Consider the following 18259-nt stretch of genomic DNA (forward strand, 5'->3'; position numbering starts at 1 on the left):
AAAAAAAAAAAAAAAAAAAAAAAAAAAAAAAAAAACAGCAAACAATTCACTCCAAGGTAAAGTACTTCTCAGCATTTACACAAAATCAACCTGTCAATATGGATAATTTCTAAGCTAGCTTTATTCTAATAACATTTGTATAACTTTCCTTATTGGAATAGATGCAACAGTTATTTTTCTCAGAATAAAGTTATTGCAAATAACTCTTTTAAAAAAGGTCAGCATCCTCTAAGCATTCTTTTTTTTTTTCTAGCTGTAACTTTATTATAATGAAAATTATTAGCTTATGTTTCCTTTTTTTTTTTTTAATTAATTTATTTTTTTTTTAATTTTTTATTAGTTGGAGGCTAATTACTTCACAACATTTCAGTGGGTTTTGTCACACATTGATATGAATCAGCCATAGATTTACACATATTCCCCCTCCCGATCCCCCCTCCCACCTCCCTCTCCACCCGATTCCTCTGGGTCTTCCCAGTGCACCAGGCCCGAGCACTTGTCTCATGCACCCCACCTGGGCTGGGGATCTGTTTCACCATAGATAGTATACATGCTGTTCTTTTGAAATATCCCACCCTCACATTCTCCCACAGAGTTCAATAGTCTGTTCTGTATTTCTGTGTCTCTTTTTCTGTTTTGCATATAGGGTTATCGTTACCATCTTTCTAAATTCCATATATATGTGTTAGTATGCTGTAATATTCTTTATCTTTCTGGCTTACTTCACTCTGTATAGTGGCCTCCAGTTTCATCCATCTCATTAGAACTGATTCAAATGAATTCTTTTTAATGGCTGAGTAATATTCCATGGTGTATATGTACCACAGCTTCCTTATCCATTCATCTGCTGATGGGCATCTAGGTTGCTTCCATGTCCTGGCTATTAAAACAGTGCTGAGATGAACATTGGGGGTGCATGTGTCTCTTTCAGATCTGGTTTCCTCAGTGTGTATGCCCAGAAGTGGGATGCTTCTGAGGGTCATATGGCAGTTCTATTTCCAGTTTTTTAAGAAATCTCCACACTGTTTTCCATAGCGGCTGTACTAGCTTGCATTCCCACCAACAGTGTAAGAGGGTTCCCTTTTCTCCACACCCTCTCCAGCATTTATTGCTTGTAGACTTTTGGATAGCAGCCAAAACTCTAAGCATTCTTGATTTGAAAATATATTTTATCAGATAATCATGGATATCATGGAAAAAAATTAAGTAGTTCTTGTAAATAAGAAAAATAGAATTTTTTATTAGCTTATCCAATCTTTAAGGGGTTAGTTTTTATTGGGTGTGTGTCAGAGCCAACCCAAATATTTTTGAAGAAAAATTTAGCCCTTTCTGCTATGAAGAGATGGGATATTCTTAAGGCAAGTATTCATAAAGAGATGATTTTTAAATTATAGTGATTTTATAAATACTTAGAATTTTCTTAAATCCTTTCTCATATTTTCATTTTATTGACTCTGACTTTAAGATATAACCTTTTCTTACCTTTTTTAAAATTAGGATTTATGGGAGATATTTCTTTTCTATTTCTTAAAAAGAAACTTAACCTTTATTAAGTATATGTCTGATTTTATCTCATACGTCCCTCTTTGACTGGCTTCCATGGAACTCAGAGTAGAATTTGTGGCCTATGTTTTATAAATATGCAGGACTCCAATACATGCATTCTACCTATTAATTGCTCAGATTATTATTTAAGCCTTATTTTCTTTCTTGATATCTTTGTTTTTCAAGGTTTATTATAGTATGTTATATTAAATAAAATACCTTACAACCTTTAAGAAATGAGATAGGCTATAAATGGTATAAATTTGCCTAAAATATAACATATATATATATATATGTATACATACATACATGTATGTATCTTTTTTAGAAAACTCAATAAATAAACAGACTGTGTAAAATGCTTTTCTAATTCCCAAATCATCTATTTATCCATTAACAAAATGATAATAATTCTTAATGATAATACTGAGAGTGAATTTGGCCCAGGTAGAGTAATACTAGAGAAGACTAGATAATAAAAATATTAAAAAAAAAACATTCAAAAAAAAAGAGGTATGAAAATAAAATCTCAAGCTTTTTCTGTCATGGTCTCTAATTCTTTCTGTTTTAACACTAATGAAACAAGGTAAAAACAAAACCCAAATAACTTCATTATGGCCGTACATGTCACATGATATAATTTAATTCAGTAAAACCTGCTCCTCAAAACCTGCATCCATCCAAGATGGAAGGTGGTGGTGGCAGGGCACACGTCCATAGCATCTGGCTTTAGTGATCAACAGGACCCCCTCGTGAATGAAACTTCAAGGGGCAGTTATTCACCGAGCTCACTGCTGGATACACACTACACAGTTTCATGTATACAATTGCAACAGGAATAAACTGTACCCACCACATTTCTCAGCTTTCTTCTTTCACCAATGATACCAAAAATAGGATTTACAGTTCTGCTGTTTCCAGCTCAAATTTCACATCCAAGCATTTCCGTCTCTTAATTGGAGTTTAAAATAGAATCTGTTCTCAAAATGCCTGTAAATAGTTTTGACTCATTCTGAAGAGATGTCTGTGTATGTTAGCAGTAGATTAAGCCACAAGGGAACCTACAATGATAAGAACTAAATGGACGTGTGCAAGTCTGGGGCAAGGTCTCCCCAGCACAATGAACATTTGGAGCCAGATAATTCCCTGCTGCGGAGGGCTGTCCTGTGTGTTGGAGGATGTGTCTGCTAGTTGCTCAGTTGTGCCTAACTCTTTGCGACCCCATGGAGTATAGCTTGCCAGGTTCCTCTGTCCATGGAATTCTCCAGACAAGAATACTGGAGTGGGTTGCCATTTCCTTCTCCAGGGAATCTTTCCAACCAGGGATAGAAGCCAGGTCTCCTGCAAGGGGGATTCTTGTGGAGGGCTGTCCTGTGTTGGAGGATATTTAGTAGCATTTCTGGCCACTATAAAGAAAGCTGAGTGATGAAGAATTGATGCTTTTGAACTGTGGTGTTGGAGAAGACTCTTGAGAGTCCCTTGGACTGCAAGAAAATCCAACCAGTCCATCTTAAAGGATATCAGTCCTGAGTGTTCATTGGAAGGACTGATGTTGAAGCTGAAACTCCAATACTTTGACCACCTGATGTGAAGAGCTGACTCATTGGAAAAGACCCTGCTGCTGGGAAAGACTGAGGGCAGGAGAAGAAGGGGATGACTCAGGATAAGATCGTTGGATGGCATCACCGACTCAATGGACATGGGTTTGGGTGGACTCTGGGAGTTGGTGATGGACAGGGAGGCCTGGCATGCCGCGGTTCATGAGGTCGCAAAGAGTCATACATGACTGAGTGACTGAACTGAACTGAACTGGCCACCATCAACTAGATCAGTAAGCAAACCAATTCCCTTAGTATGAAAACCAAAAAATGTTTCTAGACATTGTCCAGTGTTCCCTGGGGATAACCTGGATGAAAATCACTGCAGTGATTTTCTGTAGACTGTCTACAGTCCAATATCATAGATAAGCTGTTAGCAATTTCTCCATAATGACTGTGGGGGTTGGGGTGGTCTACCAGGTGTGTGTGTGCATGTTAAGTTGCTCAGTCATGTCCTACCTTTTGTGACCCCGTGGACCGTAGCTCACCAGGCTCCTCTGTCCATGGGATTCTCTAGGCAAGAATACTGGAGTGGGTTGCCATGCCCTCCTCCAGGGAACTTCCCGACCCAGGGATCAAACCCAAGTCTCTTTTGTCTCTTGCATTGGCAGGCCAGTCCCTTATCACTAGCACCACCTGGGAAGCCTGTCTACCAGATAGATCAAACTAAATAAATAAATATGACTTATTCATTATTACACAATTATATAATAGTATGGTCTGGAGTAGCCTTATTACTATGATGTTTTTTGAAGAATCCAAAACAAAGATTCAAACATTCAGAAGAAGCACAATGTCTTTGTGGATGCACAACACACTAATCTGACATAGCCACATCCCTAACTAGATACTTTAACTGTCTAGTTTAAGTTGGATGTGAAGAGAAATGGATGATTTCTCAGTCTCTTAGGAAGAGTTTCAAAAAGATTATTTGATATTTCTTCTCTGAACACTGGACCACTAAGGCTCTGTGTGCATTTAAACTTTATAAATAATGCAAATTTTCTTTAATTATAGGATAAATTTTTAAACTTTATCTGTGTTATCCATTTAACTTTCAAAATTTACCTTTACAATCCCAATCTTGCTAAAAGCAATATATTAGTTTATACATACTATAAACCTCTATCGTGAATTCTTTTATCTTTTTTAACTTATAACATTTAAAGTTTCCACTGATTTGTTTTTTTAAAGCTGTGCTTATTTCCAAGGGGCCCTCAGACCTCGAACATGGGAATCTACTGTTCTCATTCCTTCCCTTGGGAGATCATCGGATGTGTGACAGACCAACAGAGACTGATTAAAAATACACATACTTGCTCCAGTGAACTTTTCCTTCCAAGGTCTGCATCTCTCCGAGGATGGCGAGGAGAAGAGAAGACTTCCCACATCCCACTTGGCCCACAATCATGGTTAACTGACCTAAAGAAAAGAAACAAAGGATAATAACAGGATGAAAAGGAATTCACTTATAAAATAAAAATCAAAACACATTTAGAAAAGGCTGATGTTTCACAATCTATGGCCCAGTTTTGGTCCCCAGCAATAGTATTCTAAACAGCTCCTTTTACTGATACATAAGGTTTCTGGAAAAGGGAAGGAAAATTAAAATCTATAGGTCTTGATATGCTATTTTTAAAAAATATTTATTTATTTGGCTGTTCCAGGTCTTAGCTGTGGTATGGGGGATTTAGTTCCCTGACCAGGGATCAAACTCAGCCCTTGAAGTCTTAGCCACTGGACCACCAGGGTAGTCCCTTGATGTATTATTTTTAAATTATGAGAATAACGGACTCTAGTAGAAGCAGCAGTGAAATACTTGCCTAAGTCACCTAGATTAGTATTACCTTTATTATTCAATTCATTCTGGAGAAAAAGGTAATTTTGACTAAAACAGATAATTAAGATTAAAGTGATTAATCACTTTAATCAGTTCTTACTTTGATTTGCATGTTTAATAGAAAAATTCCAAGTTATTGACCATGAGGCCAAGTCAAAAAATATTTATATTCAATTATCCAAACATTTTAGTAAAAACTACAGGGTATTTGAGTCTTAAATATCTGAAAACGTCATCAGTTTTCTTTGGGGATAGAAAACTATTTTCTCAAACACTATTTCTTTAAAATCTTTCTTCAACAAAATGAGAAATCAACTACTCCATTATTGAAATGCCACAAATCAGCAAATAAACTAAAAACAGTTCATTTGGATGGTAAATAGTTTGTTCAAGGTCCCCACTCTGTAGTGACAGGCAGGTCTTATAATTCCCAGTCATTCTCTCAGGGATACAGGGATTCATGAGCTTCACAGTGCTAACAGATAACGATCAGTAATGTTTGTCTTTAAAAAGTCTTTCCTTTTGTTAGGCTCAGTTATCTTGGAAAATCACGGTCATGATAATGAACAGATACAAACTTGATGCTAGTTCACAATGTGGCTTTATATTATTTCATGATGAATTATTCAAATGAAAGAACTAACGCTTTGGAGGTGACAAACGTTTTCGCCCTGAATTCACAAAAATAAATTTGTTCCTTAAAAAAAACAATTACAAACTAGTAATAAATGATTCTTACCTGTTGGAATTCGAATATCGATATTGGATAAGGTTGCTAAACCACTGCCCCATGAAAAGTACCCATTTGTGACCTAGAAAATAAGAGTACAGAAATTTAATTATAACATTACATAAATTATGTGGTATCACAGGATAAGTCCAATTAAAATAAATTTTCTTTATAAAGCACTGGAAGACTTTCAACACAGTAGAACACACAGTGGTAAAATTCTAATTTAGAGTTATGACTATTTAGAGGCATAGATGAAAAACAAAAAAGAATGGAAGGGAGACGGTCTTTAAATCAGTGGTATTATGAAGAATGCTAAAAATTACAATAATTTTCCCTGAAAGTATGTGATTACTGGATCGTTTATATGTGAACATTCTTAAAAAGCAATCACTCAAATATTGTCCAATGTAACCCTGACATGGATTATTCTCTCACTGCTGCAATTGCCAGAAACCTGGTGATGTAAAGTCAAGAAGAGAAATAACTACAAATTATTGCAACAAATGACTTGTTAGCTAAGGATGAAGGCTTAGTAACGAATGAATTTCCTGAACTATGTGGACTTATTGCTATTCACTGATCTTGAAAGAATAGAGGGGAGGAAGGAAAAAAGTACAGAAATGAAGCAACATTGCTCGGTGGTTCAGCTCAGTTCAGTCCCTCAGTCATGTCCAACTCTTTGCGACCCCATGCACTGCCGCACGCCAGGCCTCCCTGTCCATCACCAACTCCCGGAACTAGCTCAAACTCATGTCCATTGGGTCACTGATGCCATCCAACCATCTCAACCTCTGTCATCCCCTTCTCCTCCTGCCCTCAATCTCTCCCAGCATCAGGGTCTTTTCAAATGAGTCAGTTCTTCCCATCAGGTGGCCAAAGAATTGGAGTTTCAGCTTCAGCATCAGTCCTTCCAATGCATATTCAGGACTGATTTCCTTTAGGATGGACTGGTTGGATCTCCTTGCAGTCCAAGGGACTCTCAAGAATCTTTTCCAACTGCACAGTTCAAAAGAATCAATTCTTTGGTGCTCAACTTTCTTTATAGTACAACTCTCACATCCATACATGACTACTGGAAAAACCATAGCTTTGACTAAATGAACCTTTGTTGGCAAACTAATGTCTCTGATTTTTAATACGCTGTCTAAGTTGGTCATAGCGTTTTTCCCAAGGAGCAAGCATCTTTTAATTTCATGGCTGCAGTCACTATCTACAGTGATTTTGGAGCCCAAGAAAATAAAGTCTGTCACTGTTTCCATTGTTTTCCCATCTATTTGCCATGAAGTGATGGAACTGGATGCCATGATCTTAGTTTTTTGAATGCTGAGTTTTAAGCCAGCTTTTTCACTCTCCTCTTTTACCCTCATCAGAGGCTCTTTAGTTCCTCTTAACTTTCTGCCATAAAGGTGGTATCATCTGCGTATCCGAGGTTATTGATATTTCTCCCAGCAATCTTGCTTCCAGCTTGTGTTTCATCCAGCCTGGCATTTTGCATGATGTACTCTGCATATAAGTTAAATAAGCAGGGTGACAATATACAGCCTTGATGTATTCCTTTCCCAGTTTGGAACCAGTCTGTTGTTCCATGTCCAGATCTAACTGTTGCCTCCTGACCTGCATACAGATTTCTCAAGAGTCAGGTAAGGTGGTTTGGTATTCCCATCTCTTGAAGAATTTTCCACAGTTTGTTGTGATCTACACAAAGTCTTTGGTATACTCAATAAAGCAGAAGTAGATGTTTTTTCCTGAAATTTACTTGCTTTTTCTATGATCCAACAGGTGTTGGCAATTTGATCTCTGGTTCCTCTGCCTTTTATAAATTCAGTTTGAACGTCTAGAAGTTCATGGTTCACGTATTTTTGAAGCCTGACTTGGGGAATTTTGAGCATTACTTTGCTAGCCTGTGAAAGTGAAAGTGAAGCGCTCAGTCATGTCTGACTCTTTGTGACCCCATGGACTGTACCCTACCAGGCTTCTCTGTCCGTGGGATTTTCCAGGCAAGAATACTGGAGTGGGTTGCCATTTCCTTCTCCAGGAGATCTTCCCAACCCAGGGATTGAACCCAGGTCTCCCACCTTGCAGGCAGATGCTCTACCCTCTGGGCTACCAGGGAAGCATGTGAGATGAGTGCAATTGTGCAGTACTTTGAGCATTCTTTGACATTGCCCTTCTTTGGCACTGGAATGAAAACTGACCTTTTCCAGTCCTGTGGCCACTGCTGAGTTTTCCAAATTTGCTGGCATATTGAGTGCAGCGCTGTCACAGCATCATCTTTTAGGATTTGAAATAGCTCAACTGGAATTCTATCGCCTCCACTCACTTTGTTCTTAGTGATGCTTCCTAAGGCCCACTTGACTTCGCATTCTAGGATGTCTGGCTCTAGGTTAGTGATCACACCATTGTGGTTATTTGGGTCATGAAGATCTTTTTTGTATAGTTCTTCTGTATATTCTTGCCACCTCTTCTTAATATCTTCTGCTTCTGTTAGGGCTATACCATTTCTGTCTTTTATTGAGCCCATCTTTGCATGAAATATTCCCTTGGTATCTCTCATTTTCTTGAAGAGATCTCTAGTCTTTCCCATCCTATTGTCTTCCTCTATTTCTTTGCATTGATCAGTGAGGAAGACGTTCTTATCTCTCCTTGCTATTCTTTAGAACCCGGCATTCACATGGGGTTATCTTTCCTTTCCTCCTTTGCCTTTAGCTTCTCTTCTTTTCTCAGCTATTTGTAAGGCCTCCTCAGACAACCCTTTTGTATTTCTTTTTCTTGGAGACAGTCTTGATCCCTGCCTCCTGTACAATGTCACAATCCTCCGTCCACAGTTCTTCAGGCACTCTGTCTATCAGATCTAATCCTTTGAATCTTTTTGTCACCTCCACTGTATAATTGCAAGGGATTTGATTTAGGTCGTAACTGAATGGTCTAGTGGTTTTCCCTACTTTCTTCAATTTAAGTCTGAATTTGGCAATAAGGAGTTCACCTCAACAATCAGGAAGACAGCAAAAAAAAAAAAAGATCTTAGAGTCATCCTCAGCATTCAGTTGTTTTAATAAGCATTTAGAAAATTTGACGGTCTTATTAATTACAAAAATGGGAAACAAAAGAAGTATAACAGAACCCAACAACTGGAAAGGTTAATAGTGGCAGATGAGAGGAGAGAGAGTTCCTGAAACATTAGAGGAAACTACAGTAAGGCTATACTTTGCTCATAAATTAATATTTTGTCTCCAAGCCCCAAGTAATGAAATTTCTAAGCATATTTTTGTTTAGGAATTTTGCAGAATAAATTGGTAATGTCTAAATTATAACTAAAAAATCCTTTAAAAGTTCTGAAAATGAACAACTTAAGAGTGCAAAAGTTACCTGAAAAGGTTAGGCCATGATTTTCCATGTATGTTTTCTTTAGCTTGGAAAATGTATGGCATTTAGTAATATCTAATCTATATCTTAATAATAACATTAGTAATATTAAATTAATTAATATCTACATAAATACTCATGAAATTGGTCCTGAAAGGAGCATAGCCTGGAAGGACTGAATTATTGATCACTTTATAAATATCTGCTGAGCACTCAGTCTATGTGAAGCTCTGTGTTAGGACTGATGTGGGCTACAAAGAAGGTATAATGTATTCTCCCTGCTTTCCTAGAGCTTATAGTCAATTGCGTAGTTAAACCAAGACATGAGAAAATGGGCTAAGTAATGAATAGAGAGGCATGTTGTGGAGCATGCTGGGGCCATAACTCAGGGGTTGATGGATCATAATCATCCTCTGCTAAGAACAGGTTCTTTGGGGATTCTCTCATGGCTCAGACAGTAATGAATCTGCCTGCAATGCGGGAGACACAGGTTTGATCTCTGGATCATTAAGATCCCCTGGAGAAAGGTATGGTTACCCACTCCAGTATTCTTGCCTGGAAGACTTCCATGGACAAAGGAATCTGGCAGGCTACAGTCCATGGGGTTGCAAAGAGTTGGACACAACTGAGCAATTAACATGAATGAACAGACAAAAGTGTAATAGCAGTTCATAAGGAAAATCACTGACATCAGAGATTAAAAAAAAAGGAAACATTTTGGAAAAGAAGGTCACTTAGCTAGTTTTAGAAAATATGCTGAAATTCAACATAAAGAGCTCAATGAGAACAGGCCCATGATCAGAAAACCATAAAATATGTTGTGGGAAATAATGAATAGATCTGGCTGGGGCAGAGGTTTAAGATACAGTGTGCAGGTATACTAGGTTCTTTAGTCATGTCTGACTCTTTGCAAACCTATGGACTGTAGCCCACCAGGTGTGACTAAGTGACAAAGGATGCTTAAAGAAAATCTATGGTCTCCAAAGCTGAGAAACCCTCTTTATCGGGGGAGGGGGGGAGTAGAAAGTGGCCTAAACAATGTGCAAATACAGACTAGCTGGTGAGAGGGTCAGCGTGGAACTGAGAGGCCCTCCATGACAGCTTTTATGTCTTCAGTGGATTGGGAGGGAAGTTATCTTCAGACAGAGGAGGCAGAAGGAGAGAGAAGGAGATGAGGAGACTGGTAACAGACGAAGAGCTACTGCAGCAGACGGAGAATCACTGAGGGAAGGCATGGGAAAGGATTGCCAAGGACCACAGAGGGTCAGCCGAGGATGGAGGTAATGAGGCTGTTGCCATGCCAACTTGTACCATTGAGTCATTTCCTCTAGAGAGCACAGTGGCCTGGGTATAGGAGCCCAGAAGTCACAAAGTTGGACTGTTCCAGGAGGATGTGAAAGTGCTGGGAGAAAAGGTGGGGCTTGAAACTGTAGGTTTCAAGGAGCTTAAAAGCCACTGCCAGTGAAGGAGAAGGTCTGGGAGAGCTGGAGGATAGGGTTGTGCTGCCGGTGACTGCTGGGATAACAAAGGTTAAAAGATGCCACAGAGGCTGCACATCCAAGTGGTGGGCAAGTATGAACACAGGTGAGGTTGTGGAAAAGAAGTGATGGTTGATTGAGGGATTTAGAGGTTGGGATACTAAGTGTGGGGAGCTTCCCAGGCAGCTCAGGGGTAAAGCTCCTGCCTGCCAATGCAGGAGACGTAGGTTTGACCCCTGGGTCAGGAAGATCTTCTGGAGAAAGAAACGGCAACCCACTCTAGTATTCTTGCCTGGAAAATTCCATGGACAGAGGAGCCTGGTGGGCTACTATCCATGCGAGCGCAGAGTCGGACACCACCGAACAACTAAAACAACAATTTGAGCAAACTCTGGGAGACAGTGAAGGACAGGGCAGCCTGGCAGGCTCCAGCCCATGGGGTGGCAAAGAGCTGGACATGACTGAGCACACACACACATACTGTTAAGAGATGGGTTGTGAATCTGGAAGTTGAAATCATATCCAGGTGTGGCACTTATTAAGGCAGAAAGCTGGACTCGGAAACAGGCACCCAAACCTTCAGTGAAGGTGGGGGAGTGACTAAGTCCTCTACTCATAGACACGAGAAAGGTAGAACACACTATACCTTCACAGGAGTGTGAGAGAGGAAAGACGTGGTTAGAAAACTGCAGGGAAGAATCAGAAGAATATAGGGCCATCTCCTGCTTTGGTCCCCAAAAGAAGTATAAGGCAGAACAGTATCCATGTGAGGAGAAGGAAGAGGGTCAAAGGGAATTTGTCCAGCTGTGATTGGCTGTTCCATAACCTCTTGCCTTTTACAAAATCATCTCACTTCTCTACCAGCAGAGTTAAAATTCTGGTTTCCCCAACTAGCTGTTCGACCTTGGAAAATCAGCTAATATATAAATTACTGCAAACTTTCCTAAAAGGATAGGTACAAAGATGGTCATCACAGCATGGTCTGTGATGGAGTGGGGATGGAGGCCAACCCAGCAGCCATCATTAGGAGACTAATGAATGGCAGGAATGTGTACAGCAGAATGCAGTGGTGGAGCTAGAAGGAGCAAACAATTTCAGGAAACTGAAAGTATAAATGCTCATGACAATAATACATATTTTACAAAGATGTAAGTATATTTAAGTGCATATATGGAGCACATTATGCTAGCACCATAGTGTTAGGAGGGATGAAGGGATACAGGCATGAGGAACAGGATAAAGGGAAAGAATGAATTAAAATGTAAAGGCAGGAACTCCCCTGGTGGTCCAGTGGTTAAGAATCCACTTTCCAAGGCAGGGGACATGGGTTTGATCCCAAGTAGGGCAAGTAAGATCCCACACGCCTCAGGGCAACTAAGCCTGTGCGCTGCAAGAGAAGCCCGCACATTGTAACTAGAGAAAGTCCAGGAACAACAACAAAGAGCTCACATACAGCCAAAATTTTAAAAAAAGAAAAAAAAAATGTAAAGACAGAAATAAAGACAACACAAAAAGTCACGAAGTCACCAACTCTATGATTCCATTTATATGAAATATCCAGAATAGGTAAATCTGCAGAGACAGAAAGCAGATTGGAGGTGGTGGGGGCACAAGAGAGGGGGATGTGGGGAATGACTGATTAATAGGTATGGGGTTTCCTCTTGAGGTGATAAAATATTTTGTAACCAGATAGAGGGGATGGTTGCACAACACTATAAATCTAAATGCAACTGAATTGTTGACTTGAAAGTGGTTAATTTAATGCTATGTGAATTTCACCTCAGTTGAAATAATTGTTTTCTTTTTGAAGTATAATTGATTTACAATGTTGTGCTAGTTTCTGGTATATTAGCAAAATCCTTCAGTTATATATATTCATATGTGTATTCTTTCTGATATTCCTTTCAATATTCTTATGGTTTTATTTACAGGATATTGAATATGAAATAATTGTTTAAAAATTTAAAGGTGAGACCTTACACACACCATTTCCATTTCCTCCCACTGAAAAGAAGCAAAAATGCTGAATTAAATATAGCTTGTAAAAAAATCTCATTAAATCAAGGAGTAAGGAAATGTCTAGTGAAAGTATTAAGAGAAGTACAAAAAGAAATGTATGCGCTGGAGGATATAAGCTTCTTTCCCCTCAAAAGGGCCAAGAACAGCTAAGACACTTTAGAAGAAAAAAGATAAGGTGTAAGAACTTGTCCTAAAAAACGGCAATATTTATTAGAAAGCCATAATAATCACAGCAGTGGAATACTGAACAGACAAATAAATCAGAGAAAAATAAACAAGGAAATGTGTGTGATAAGATCGTACTAAAAGTCAGTGGGGACAGCGATTGAGACATGGTATCATTGATACATGATACATTGATAGAAGACAACCCACCATCACATAAAAAATTAAGTCTGACCTTACTGACTTGCTACTGAGTATAGTAAAATTACTACCAGGAAGTTTATTACTGCTAAACTTATGGCTAAAATTATTTATTACTGATTTCCCCTGCTAAATCTCAACCTGACTTCTTACCAACACAAAACTCAATTCTAAATCAATTAAATACAAGCAAAAGGTAGAGCTTCAAAGATTTTTAAGAACCAATATAGAACATCTTTATAACTTTTGGTAGAGAAAGTTTTCTTAAAAGAGGCAAAAAGCAAAGCACTAGCCATAAAGGAAAACCTCTATAAACTAGACTACATTGAAATTAAGAATTTCTAATACCATAGAGTGAAAAGCCAAGTTGCAAAGTGGGAAAAGAATTTTGCAACATATGCAACTGCCAAAGAAGTATTAGTAGTACTCAGAATTTTTTTAAAAAAAGAGGAACAAATAACCTGGCAATTCACAAGAGGAGCTCCATGCACAAATGGCCAATATATACATTGGAAAAGGTGCTCAAGCTCATTAGAAATCAGAAAAATGCACATAAAAACCACAGCAAGATACAACAGCACTGCCTCCCAACACAAAACATGCATTTTCACAAAATATTGGAAGCACTGGGGAAGATGGAGACCAGCTGGAATTCTCAGTCACTGTTAATGGAAGTGTAAACTGGCACAATCACTTTGGAGAAAAGTTGGCCATTATGAAGGAAAGTTGAGGGTAAAAAAATAAATAAATAAATAAAGTTGAGGGTGTACAGATCCTATGACTCAGCAATTCTTCCCAATGGCTTCAAAATAAAAGTTAACCAAAAGCCCATCAAAAGTAGAATGGATCAATAAATTCTGGGATATTCATAAAATGAAACACTGCACAACGATGAGAATAAATGAAGTACAGCTTCACACAGTAAAATGGGTTAATTATACCCACATAATGCTGAGCAGCAGAAGAAAAATACACACATATACATGCATATATTCAAACTTGAAAAAAGCTAAGTACGTCTTTAGGGAGGCATGCGCTATGCTTGTGCTATGATTAGTCGCTCAGTCTTGTCTGACACTTTGTGATCACGTGGACTGTAGCCCGCCAGGCTCCTCTGTCCATGGGGATTCTCCGGGCACGAATATTTGAGTGGGTTGCCATGCCCTCCTCCAGGGGATCTTCCCAATCCAGGGACAGAACCCAGGTCTCCAGCATTGCAGGCGGATTCTTTACTGTCAAGAGCCACCAGGGAAGCCCAAGAATATTGGAGGCATAACATAGCAAAAACGTTCAAGGAAATGATGACCATAAAAGTCAAAGCGGTAATTATATTTTGAAGAATAAAGAGAGTGAAGTTCAGGGTGTGTTGGAGGGTCTTTGGACGAAGTTGGTGATGTTCTTTACTTAGTGATAGCTGCACAAATGTTTACTTTTTCATTTAACAGTACATATATGTTATATTTACTTCTGTATTTCGCAACAAAAAAGATTCAAAAAGACAAATGAGTTCATTACCAATTGGCTATTTCCACCATGAATAAACAATGAATTCAAGGTTGCAGGGGTACTTGAAATTATTGTGCCCTTTCAGGGCACTCTAGGTCATTGATATGCAGGGTTTTTTTCTGGTTTTTTGGAGGGGGGAGTTGGTGCATGTAAGGTCAATTCTGCGGGAAAAAAATCATGATAGCCTCCCTTTTCCCCATTCAAAACAAAAATAAATTTAATAAGGCACATGGAAAAATATGTATATTCTAGGTTCCCACAATATTGCATAGAAAATGCCAATTAAAAAACTGATTTTTTAGTTACTATTAGTTGTTTTCTTGGCATATTTGTGAATTGGCAGCATAGAGAACCCTTTCTAGTCTCTCATTACTTACTTTTGCATAGTTTAGCTCAAATCTTCTTGGTAAATTATCATTGTCTAGGGAACTACTAGAGCTGTTTTCAAATATGATGCTCAGGTTTTACATATATAAAGACTTTTAGGTGATTCTAACATACAGCCAAGGTTAAGAATCACTACAGCTCTTTGAAATTCACAGGTGATATATTTTATCCTCAAAGTATTCATACCTGAGGTAGGTATGGCATCCCCACCTCAACGGGGCAAACCATGGCTTAGACAAGCACTTTGCCCAAAAGTCACATCAAATTAATGACAAAGTGAAAGCCAGCATTAGCTTATTCCATCCAATAACACATTTACTCCAGTTGTTAAGTGCCTATTGTGGGACAGGTATGGGATCAGGCAATGAGGAGAGAGAGGAGAACCCTATGTGGTTCTTGGCTTAACTGTACACCTCCCTGAGTGTCTCTTGCTCTACCTGCGCTGGGCAATATAGAGCTATATAGTGCAGGGAACTATAGTCAATATTCCGTAACAAACTATAATGGAAAAGAATGTAAAAAAGAATGTGTATATATGTGTGTGTGTGTGTAAAACTGAATCACTTTGCTGGACAGCAAAAATCAATACAACTTTATAAATCTACCGTGGGTGTGTGTGCATGCTAAATTGCTTCAGCCGTGTCCGACTCTGTGTGACCCTATGGACTGCAGCCCGCCAGCCTCCTCTGTCCATGGGGATTCTCCAGGCCAGAATACTGCAGTGGGTTGCCGTGCCCTCTTCCAGGGGATCTTCCCGACCCAGGGATCAAACCCACATCTCTTTGAGTCTCCTGCATTGGCAGGCGAGCTCTTTCCCACTAGAGCCACCTGGGAAGCCTAAATTAACTATATCTTGATAAAACAAAATTTTTTTAAAAGTCTGAGTTTGAGATGAGTCAAAGGCCATATTGGGAAGCTGGGTGGACACACACAGCCCTGGTCTAAGCCTTTCCTGGTTGAAGATAATTGCTATGTAATCTACTTCCTTAAAAACTGGACCTCCATGGCTGATTAATGTCAATGTATGGCAAAAACCACTACAATATTGTAAAGTGATTAGCCTCCAACTAATAAAAATAAATGAAAAAATAAATAAATAAAAGCAATTAAAAAAACTGGACCTATAATATCAGCATTCTTTATAAATTAATTTATAGAGATGAATGTAGAGTAGATGAAATAAGAGTATGAGAGGAAGTACACTGGATACTAGGTGTATCCAGTGTACCACAGATTCAGAAGAAAGATTCATCATCCAGTTATTTAAACATACTCCTGGAGCAAAGCTGTGGTTGGGAGGCTAGGCAGCATTGAGAATTATAAACTCAGCAGAATATTTTCTGAAAATGTTATGAGGATGAGTGACCACTCTAGAGAGACTTTAAAGACACGACATGGGACACTTGGCAGAACGTCACCATAAAATGGTAACATCAGTGCTTCTATTCATGTAAAAATTCAGGACATAAAATAACCTTTATTGCAATATCCTCTGTCTCCATGGGACGCAGACGTCGTGTTGATTGTTCGTAGTTTTCCAGGTGATATCTTCCAGGCTGCTTCCTGTTTATAGTTTTTGGCTGCTGCATTCCAAATGGAAAAGAACACAAGTTGAAGTGCTATGAAAAAACTGAGGTTTTACTGAACATTAACTCACAAAGTTGCTGCTCCATTTAGAGTCTAAGAAAAAGAAGTAAAGTGAATGGCATATTTTAATTATTTCTATGGCATCCCCCCACTCCACCCCAAAGCAAACAATAATAAAAAAGTGTTATGCACTCATTTTAAACCTAATTCAGAAACTTTTTAAGAAAAATGAAAATATGAAGATATGATATTTGCAAATGATGGAAGTTAAAATGCTGAGCACCAAACTAGGCTCTGGCTATTCTTTCTCTACTTTTCTGGATGAATAGACCCAGGAGATAAAAAAAAGTGTGTGTCATGGCAAAAGGCAAGCAGGCTAACTTAGGTTAAACTAGAGTCTACTTGTTAGGCCATCAGGCTTGTAAATGTTCCAACAGTACATTTTTGGTCACCCTCTGAATTACGAGGATTTTGAGTCTGATACACTCACATAAATCAGATGAGTCTACATGTCACCTGAAGATCCATGGTGGAATGAGAAAAAGCATAAAGATCTAGGCTTTCTTTGCTCAAACATGTATATTATTTCATGTGTGCTCAGTCACTCAGTCATGTCTGACTCTTTGCAACCCCATGGACTGTTACCAGCCAGGCTCCTCTGTCCATGTGATTTTCCAGGCAAGAATACTGGAGTGGGTTGCCATTTCCTCCTCCAGGGGACCTTCCCGACCCAGGGATCAAACCCACGTCACTTGCATCTCTTGCACTGTTGTGCTATGCTTAGTTGCTCAGTCATGACCAACTCTTTGGGACCTCATGGACTGTAGCCCATCAGGCTCCTCTGTCCATGGGGATTCTCCAGGCAAGAATACTGGAGTGGGTTGCCATGCCCTCCTCCAGGGGATCTTTCCAACCCAGGGACTGAACCCAGGTCTCCCACATTCCAGGATGTTTACCATATGAGCCATCAGGGAAGCCCAAAAGACACAGATGGAGGAGCTGAGGGGTGAATCCAGGGCCTTGTACATGTGAAGTATGTGCTCCACCTCTGGGCTACACCCCCTTGCACTGGCAGGCAGATTCTTTACCACTGTACCACCTGGGAAGCCCATATTATTTCATAAGGAGATCTATAAGCACTATAGAATGATCTAGTCTTTCTCAAATATTATAGCATTATTGTTCTGAGCCAAAGTACTAAAGCATCCAAAATATGGAGGATGTCAGCTAAGGCTAGACAATCTTCCTATACTTAAACTCGAATTAGGTCATGACTAGAAGCTTTTGTTATTCTCTAATTTTGAATTTAATTTCACACAGATAGAGGCAAATGGTTGAAGAGAAGGTAGAAAATCCAGCTCTGTTAACCTCTAAATCATAAAATATATAAGCTCAAAATTTGTCCCAGAAATCTTGTAAGCAACTATTTTAACATAAATAACTATCTGTAGTACCTATAGAGACTATCAAAGCTAAATAGTTATACACTTCAAAACTATCAAATAAGCTATAAAACAAAAGATTCTATAATTGCAAAACAGGTTTTTGGCTTTGGAACATTAGGTTTAGCTTTTTTGATCAATCTGTTGAGTTCTATTATGAGAATCAGGCATGACCTCAAATAACCAGCAATTTAATCCCAACAAGATAACACCATCCAGTTTACATCCATTAGTGTATCAACCACATTACCCTGGTAGCTCAGATGGTAAAGAATCTGACTGCATTGCAGGAGACCTGGGTTCAATCTCCGAGTTGGGAAGATCCCCTGGAGAAGGGGATGGCTACTCACTCCAGTATTCTTGCCTGGAGAATCCTATGGACAGAGGAGCCTGGA

The 18259-nt window shown here is 39.0% G+C and overlaps 1 protein-coding gene and 1 long non-coding RNA gene across 8 annotated transcripts in view; one reads left to right on the forward strand and one right to left on the reverse strand.

The window, feature by feature from the left end:
* Window positions 1-18259, forward strand: part of LOC122423264 — a 115017-nt gene that overhangs the window by 93980 nt on the left and 2778 nt on the right. The window lies entirely within an intron of this gene.
* ABCC9 (ATP binding cassette subfamily C member 9) overlaps window positions 1-18259 on the reverse strand; it is a 149119-nt gene that overhangs the window by 76580 nt on the left and 54280 nt on the right. For all 7 annotated transcript variants that reach the window (XM_043440109.1, XM_043440112.1, XM_043440111.1 and 4 more), the window contains 3 exons: window positions 16311-16418; window positions 5723-5795; window positions 4460-4565 (listed from right to left, as the gene is read on the reverse strand). In XM_043440109.1, coding sequence (XP_043296044.1) covers window positions 4460-4565; window positions 5723-5795; window positions 16311-16418 — 287 coding nt within the window. The remainder of the gene's footprint in view (window positions 1-4459; window positions 4566-5722; window positions 5796-16310; window positions 16419-18259) is intronic.

Source organism: Cervus canadensis, chromosome 21, assembly GCF_019320065.1.
Source record: "Cervus canadensis isolate Bull #8, Minnesota chromosome 21, ASM1932006v1, whole genome shotgun sequence".
NCBI classification, from domain to species: Eukaryota; Metazoa; Chordata; class Mammalia; order Artiodactyla; family Cervidae; genus Cervus; species Cervus canadensis.